The sequence below is a fragment of the Nansenia antarctica genome, assembly GCF_963989245.1.
Source record: "Nansenia antarctica genome assembly, chromosome: 11".
In the NCBI taxonomy this organism is placed as follows: domain Eukaryota; kingdom Metazoa; phylum Chordata; class Actinopteri; order Argentiniformes; family Microstomatidae; genus Nansenia; species Nansenia antarctica.
The window spans coordinates 27,208,290-27,215,714 of NC_137681.1; the positions used below are offsets into that span (position 1 = coordinate 27,208,290).

At 55.7% G+C, this 7,425-nt stretch overlaps 1 protein-coding gene across 1 annotated transcript in view; it reads left to right on the top strand.

Moving 5' to 3' along the window:
- The window catches only part of dusp3a (dual specificity phosphatase 3a), a gene marked incomplete at both ends in the record, with an annotated part of 21,190 nt that extends 14,004 nt beyond the window's left edge, over window positions 1-7,186 (top strand). Inside the window, 2 exon segments of the mRNA XM_080542127.1 lie at window positions 6,956-6,963; window positions 6,965-7,186. Of these exon segments, the coding sequence (XP_080398253.1) occupies window positions 6,956-6,963; window positions 6,965-7,186 (230 nt within the window).
- Between the last annotated feature and the right edge of the window lie 239 nt (window positions 7,187-7,425).

Here is a 7,425-nt window from a genome sequence, read left to right on the forward strand (position 1 = left end):
AGGCATTATGCTAACACAAGCAGGCTAAAGGCTAACTTTAACTCAAAATGTCCACCCTGTTAGTGTCCACCCTGTTATGTGTCCACTCTGTTCTGGAGACACTCGCCCTATTCAACTACAGAGGGTATTCTAAATAAAATAAAATGTAGGTGCCTGAGCTCGAACACTATGTTTTTCAGCAAGCTAGATATGTCCTTTATATAATAGAACATTAAAATATAGATAAATCAACAATTTCTTTTTCACAAGTTATGAAGTCCAAATGGCACCGTATAACAATGTCCCAGGTAGTAGTGGGGATTACTCACCAAATCCATTGCATCGCAATGTTTTGGCTTGACTAGTGAGTGTGTCGTTGATTTCCAACAACGTTGACATTTATCAACATTTTTCAGAATAAAAGTCTGAACATTTGGTCGGTTGCCGACTTGTTCCCGCTTTCACCAGCTCCCCTCACAATGACCCTCTCTCAGGATGACCCTCTCTCAGGATGACCCTCTCTCAGGATGACCCTCTCTCAGGATGACCCTCTCTCAGGATGACCCTCTCTCAGGATGACCCTCTCTCAGGATGACCCTCTCTCAGGATGACCCTCTCTCAGGATGACCCTCTCTCAGGATGACCCTCTCTCAGGATGACCCTCTCTCAGGATGACCCTCTCTCACGATGACCCTCTCTCAGGATGACCCTCTCTCACGATGACCCTCTCTCAGGATGACCCTCTCTCAGGATGACCCTCTCTCAGGATGACCCTCTCTCAGGATGACCCTCTCTCAGGATGACCCTCTCTCAGGATGACCCTCTCTCAGGATGACCCTCTCTCAGGATGACCCTCTCTCAGGATGACCCTCTCTCAGGATGACCCTCTCTCAGGATGACCCTCTCTCAGGATGACCCTCTCTCAGGATGACCCTCTCTCAGGATGACCCTCTCTCAGGATGACCCTCTCTCAGGATGACCCTCTCTCACGATGACCCTCTCTCAGGATGACCCTCTCTCACGATGACCCTCTCTCAGGATGACCCTCTCTCAGGATGACCCTCTCTCAGGATGACCCTCTCTCAGGATGACCCTCTCTCAGGATGACCCTCTCTCAGGATGACCCTCTCTCAGGATGACCCTCTCTCAGGATGACCCTCTCTCAGGATGACCCTCTCTCAGGATGACCCTCTCTCAGGATGACCCTCTCTCAGGATGACCCTCTCTCACGATGACCCTCTCTCAGGATGACCCTCTCTCACAATGACCCTCTCTCAGGATGACCCTCTCTCAGGATGACCCTCTCTCAGGATGACCCTCTCTCAGGATGACCCTCTCTCAGGATGACCCTCTCTCAGGATGACCCTCTCTCAGGATGACCCTCTCTCAGGATGACCCTCTCTCAGGATGACCCTCTCTCAGGATGACCCTCTCTCAGGATGACCCTCTCTCAGGATGACCCTCTCTCAGGATGACCCTCTCTCAGGATGACCCTCTCTCAGGATGACCCTCTCTCAGGATGACCCTCTCTCAGGATGACCCTCTCTCAGGATGACCCTCTCTCAGGATGACCCTCTCTCAGGATGACCCTCTCTCACGATGACCCTCTCTCAGGATGACCCTCTCTCACAATGACCCTCTCTCAGGATGACCCTCTCTCAGGATGACCCTCTCTCAGGATGACCCTCTCTCAGGATGACCCTCTCTCAGGATGACCCTCTCTCAGGATGACCCTCTCTCAGGATGACCCTCTCTCAGGATGACCCTCTCTCAGGATGACCCTCTCTCAGGATGACCCTCTCTCAGGATGACCCTCTCTCAGGATGACCCTCTCTCAGGATGACCCTCTCTCAGGATGACCCTCTCTCAGGATGACCCTCTCTCAGGATGACCCTCTCTCACAATGACCCTCTCTCAGGATGACCCTCTCTCACAATGACCCTCTCTCACAATGACCCTCTCTCACAATGACCCTCTCTCACAATGACCCTCTCTCACAATGACCCTCTCTCACAATGACCCTCTCTCACAATGACCCTCTCTCAGGATGACCCTCTCTCAGGATGACCCTCTCTCACAATGACCCTCTCTCAGGATGACCCTCTCTCAGGATGACCCTCTCTCAGGATGACCCTCTCTCAGGATGACCCTCTCTCAGGATGACCCTCTCTCAGGATGACCCTCTCTCAGGATGACCCTCTCTCAGGATGACCCTCTCTCAGGATGACCCTCTCTCAGGATGACCCTCTCTCAGGATGACCCTCTCTCAGGATGAGTAGCCTTTGCTAAGACCTTCACCCTTGCGTTAGCCCCCAAAGCTAATGCTCAGGCTAAGGTGGGTGTTTGGTGAGCGGGATACTCGAGGATCGGTCCCAGTCAAGGTTTCACTCTTATTCTCAACATATTCAGCGCAGCGTAGCGCAGCGTAGCGCAGCTTAGCGCTGAGACCTCTACAGTCCTTTACTGTGAAGGGAAAGATCAAAGGACAATGTGGTTTGCATTTCGCTTCAGTCATCTTCTTTCAAAACTAGTTTGTTCCTCCGGGTTAAAACAGTAACAAAGAGCTCTGAAATACAAGACAAAGGAAGATACATGTCCCTTCAGGGTATGGGAAATAAGACATGCTTCAGGAGTAGCTGGTACCTCCGGGGCATGGGGAGTAAGACATGCTTTAATGATGCAATCTCGATGTTGTCGTTCCTCTGGCTTTACAAGGTGGAGATGAGAGAGAGGCCAGAGATATCTCTATGTTCTGCTCTGGTGCTGAACACTGTTTCTCAGGCTAAATCAGCTCAACACTGTTGCTATCAGATGTTGTCATAGTCAATTGACTTCAGTCAGGACGGTCCGCTATTCGAGCCCCTGTTGAAGGTGGCAGACCCAGCTCCCACGCTTTTGCAAGAAATATGGTTGTTAAGACAAGATAACGGCAGACTTACATGACTCAGCCACTTTAGACACTTTAGACACTCTCCACCCCCACAGGAGAACAACAATCTATCTCAGATCACAACACTGCATGGGTCTTGTCGTGTGTGTGTGCGTGTGTGTGTGTGTGTGGGGTTGTGTGTGTGAGTGTATCTCTGTGTGTGTGTGTCCGTGTCCGTGTCTGTGTGTGTGTGTGTGTGTATCTGTGTGTGTGTGCGTCTGTGTGTGTGTGTGTCTGTGTCCGTGTGTGTCTGTGTCTGTGTGTCCGTGTCCGTGTCCGTGTGCGTCTGTGTCTGTGTCTGTGTATGTGTCTGTGTGTGTGTGTCTGTGTCTGTGTCCGTGTGCGTGTGCGTCTGTGTCTGTGTCTGTGTGTGTGTGTGTGTGTGTGTCTGTGTCTGTGTCTGTGTGTGTGTGCGTCCGTGTCCGTGTGCGTCTGTGTCTGTGTCTGTGTGTCTGTGTCCGTGTGCGTCTGTGTCTGTGTCTGTGTGTGTGTGTGTCTGTGTCTGTGTGTGTGTGTGTGTACGCGTATTTCCGACACACGCATGCATGTTTTGGAGGAACAACAACACTCTATCTGAGAGCTGCTTGGTCCTCTCTCCTAAATGCGCTCCAGAGTGTTGACACACCCCAGGGGGGTGGTTTAATTGCTGCTCTGAACCCTGTGTTTTATGGCATGGATTTAATGTCATCTCTGACACGGAGGAGCAATTATAAAGCATCTTAATTCCCAGCCAATTTGGCAGCAGCACCCCGGACAGCAGTAAATCAGGAGAGATGGCTACAGCAGAGAGGAGGAGGAGGAGGAGGAGGAGCAGGAAGAGGAGGAGGAGGAGGAGAGAGAGGAGGAGGGAGGGGGAGGAGGAGGAGGAGAGGGAGGAGAGGGAGGGGGAGGAGGAGTAGGAGGAGGAGGAGGGAGGAGGAGGAGGAGGAGGAGGAGGGAGGAGGAAGAGGAGGAGGAAGAGGAGGAGGAGGAGGAGGAGGAGGAGGAGGGGGAGGAGGAAGAGGAGGAGGGAGGAGGAGGGGGAGGAGGAGGAGGGGGAGGACACTAATCTCTCCAATGAGATGCTTCGTGCCGCAACACCGCCCCCCCCCCCCCCCCATCGAACACTGGATCATCCTTCAGCACATCAATGAGTTGTTCTTGACATTTTGTGATCCCACCCCCCCCCCCCCCCCCCCCGGATAGGGTAAAGGTCAGGGTTGGTGTGTGTGTGTGTGTGTGTGTGTGTGTGTGTGTTTGTGTGTGTGTGTGTGTGAGAGAGAGAGCTGCAGATGATGTGAGTCTAATGAGAGGATACAGTGAGCCCTGCATTGATCCTGGGAGGCTGCGTGACTGGGGAATGAAGAGGTCACAGAAAGGGGAGGGGTGGAAGAGAGGAGAGGAGGGGAGGGAGGGAGCGGGAGGAGAGGAGAGGAGAGGAGAGGAGGGGAGGGGAGGGAAGGAAGGGGAGGTGAGGAGGGGAGGGGAGGAAGGGGGAGGTGAGGAGAGGAGGGAAGGAAGGGAGAGGAGAGGAGAGGCGGGAAGGAAGGGAGAGGAGAGGAGGGGAGGGGAGGGAAGGAAGGGAGAGGAGGGGAGGGAAGGAAGGGAGAGGAGAGGAGGGGAGGGGAGGGAAGGAAGGGAGAGGAGAGGAGGGGAGGGGAGGGAAGGAAGGGAGAGGAGGGGAGGGAAGGAAGGGAGAGGAGAGGAGGGGAGGGGAGGGAAGGAAGGGAGAGGAGAGGAGGGGAGGGGAGGGAAGGAAGGGAGAGGAGAGGAGGGGAGGGAAGGAAGGAGAGGAGAGGAGAGGAGGGGAGGGAAGGAAGGGGGAGGTGAGGAGAGGAGGGAAGGAAGGGAGAGGAGAGGAGGGGTGGGAAGGAAGAGAGAGGAGAGGAGGGGAGGGAAGGAAGGGGGAGGTGAGGAGAGGATGGAAGGAAGGGAGAGGAGAGGAGAGGAGGGGTGGGAAGGAAGAGAGAGGAGAGGAGGGAAGGAAGGGAGAGGGGAGGGAAGGAAGGGAGAGGAGAGGAGAGGAGGGGAGGGGAGGGAAGGAAGGGAGAGGAGAGGAGGGGAGGGAAGGAAGGGAGAGGAGAGGAGGGGAGGGAAGGAAGGGGGAGGTGAGGAGAGGAGGGAAGGAAGGGAGAAGAGAGGAGGGGAGGGAAGGAAGGGAGAGGAGAGGAGGGGAGGGAAGGAAGGGGGAGGTGAGGAGAGGAGGGAAGGAAGGGAGAGGAGAGGAGGGGTGGGAAGGAAGAGAGAGGAGAGGAGGGGAGGGAAGGAAGGGGGAGGTGAGGAGAGGATGGAAGGAAGGGAGAGGAGAGGAGAGGAGGGGTGGGAAGGAAGAGAGAGGAGAGGAGGGAAGGAAGGGAGAGGGGAGGGGAAGGAAGGGAGAGGAGAGGAGAGGAGGGGAGGGGAGGGAAGGAAGGGAGAGGAGAGGAGGGGAGGGAAGGAAGGGAGAGGAGAGGAGGGGAGGGAAGGAAGGGAGAGGAGAGGAGAGGAGGGAAGGAAGGGAGAGGAGAGGAGGGGAGGGAAGGAAGGGAGAGGAGAGGCGGGAAGGAAGGGAGAGGAGAGGAGGGAGGGGAGGGAAGGAAGGGAGAGGAGAGGAGGGGAGGGAAGGAAGGGAGAGGAGAGGAGAGGAGGGAAGGAAGGGAGAGGAGAGGAGGGGAGGGAAGGAAGGGAGAGGAGAGGAGAGGCGGGAAGGAAGGGAGAGGAGAGGAGGGGAGGGGAGGAAAGGAAGGGAGAGGAGAGGAGGGGAGGGAAGGAAGGGGGAGGTGAGGAGAGGATGGAAGGAAGGGAGAGGAGAGGAGAGGAGGGGTGGGAAGGAAGAGAGAGGAGAGGAGGGGAGGGAAGGAAGGGAGAGGAGAGGAGGGGAGGGAAGGAAGGGGGAGGTGAGGAGCGGAGGGAAGGAAGGGAGAGGAGAGGAGAGGAGGGGTGGGAAGGAAGAGAGAGGAGAGGAGGGGAGGGAAGGAAGGGAGAGGAGAGGAGGGGAGGGAAGGAAGGGAGAGGAGAGGAGAGGAGGGGAGGGAAGGAAGAGAGAGGAGAGGAGGGGAGGGAAGGAAGGGAGAGGAGAGGAGGGGTGGGAAGGAAGAGGAGAGGAGGGGGTGGAATGAAGAGAGAGAGGAGAGGAGGGAGAGAGAGGGAGGTGAGAGGAGAGGAGGGGAGATGAGCGATAGAGAAGAAGAAAACAGGAGAAGGGAGGACGGGGGCAGGTTTCCAAAAGCAGCTGAGCTGAGCAGAACGTCCCTCACTGCACGTCGGCAAGGTGGATTCCTCCTGGGGCGTGGGCTAGTCGATAAGACATGTATGACACGCACACACAACACACACACACACACACACAGCTATGTGAGAAAGGGGGGGAGGGTGGGTGTGAAGGTGCAGCAGGGAATGTTGACCTTGTCTTGTCTGCGGCAGAGGTCGAGCCCTGTGTTTGCATCTCCTGGCTCGACGAGATGCTTCGCTAGGCAGGTTTGACACAGAGCATCTGTTCCCTCCTCTCCTCCTTCCCGCCCTCCCTCCCCTCCTCCCTCCCTACCTCCTTTCCATCCCTCTTTCTTTTCTTCTTTTCATCCCTTCTTCCCTCCTCCTCTTCTGCCTTAGACTCCAGTACGATGGAGACCTATCTACTACTCGCTCTGCTTCCTCTGTTGAGGGAGTAAACTTATTGTTGTTTTCATGAAGGAAGCACAGGGGATAAGGTAGCTCCAGTGAGTCATATTGGGACTCAGCCTTAGCTATATGGTGGCAGCTTGTTCAGTGTTTTGACCCAACAGTCATATTGGCAATGAAGGGAAGCAGAGGAAGAGAGGAGTCATGTCCACTGAATCACTATCCTGACCCTGATCTGTCTGTGTGTGTGTGTGTGTGTGTGTGTGTGTCGTGCGTGCATACGTGTGACTGCGTGCATGTGTGTGTGCGTGTGTGTGTCTGTCTGTCTGTGTGCGTGTGTGCGTGTGTCTGTCTGTCTGTCTGTGTGCGCGTGAGTGTGTCTTTCCGTGTCTGTGTGTGTGCGTGTGTGTGTGTGTGTGTGTGTGTGTGCGCGTGTGTGTGTGTGTGTGCGTGTGTGTGTGCGCCCTGCAGGGAAGGTGTTACGTCCACTGCAGAGAGGGCTACAGCCGCTCCCCCTCCATGGTCGTGGCCTACCTGATGCTGCGTCACAAGATGGCCGCCCGCGCCGCCGTCGCCATGGTGAGGCAGAAGCGGGAGATCGGCCCCAACGACGGCTTCCTGCTGCAGCTGTGTCAACTCAACGAGAGGCTGGCCAGCGAGGGCCGGATCAACGGGGAGGTGGGCAAGTTAAAGATCAAATGAGGAAGACGACACACACACAACACCCCTCCCTCCCCCCCCCCCTTCCTGGTCTACACACACACACACACACACACACACACACACACACGCACACCTTCCTTCCTCTTCTGTTATGCTGCCACCTTCATTCTCACCTTCCTTCCATCCCTCTCTCTCCCTGCTGGTGTGTGAGGGCACGTCTGTCCCCTCTACACCTGCTCCTAGAGAGAGAGGAGGAGGAGGAGGAGGAGGAGGATGAG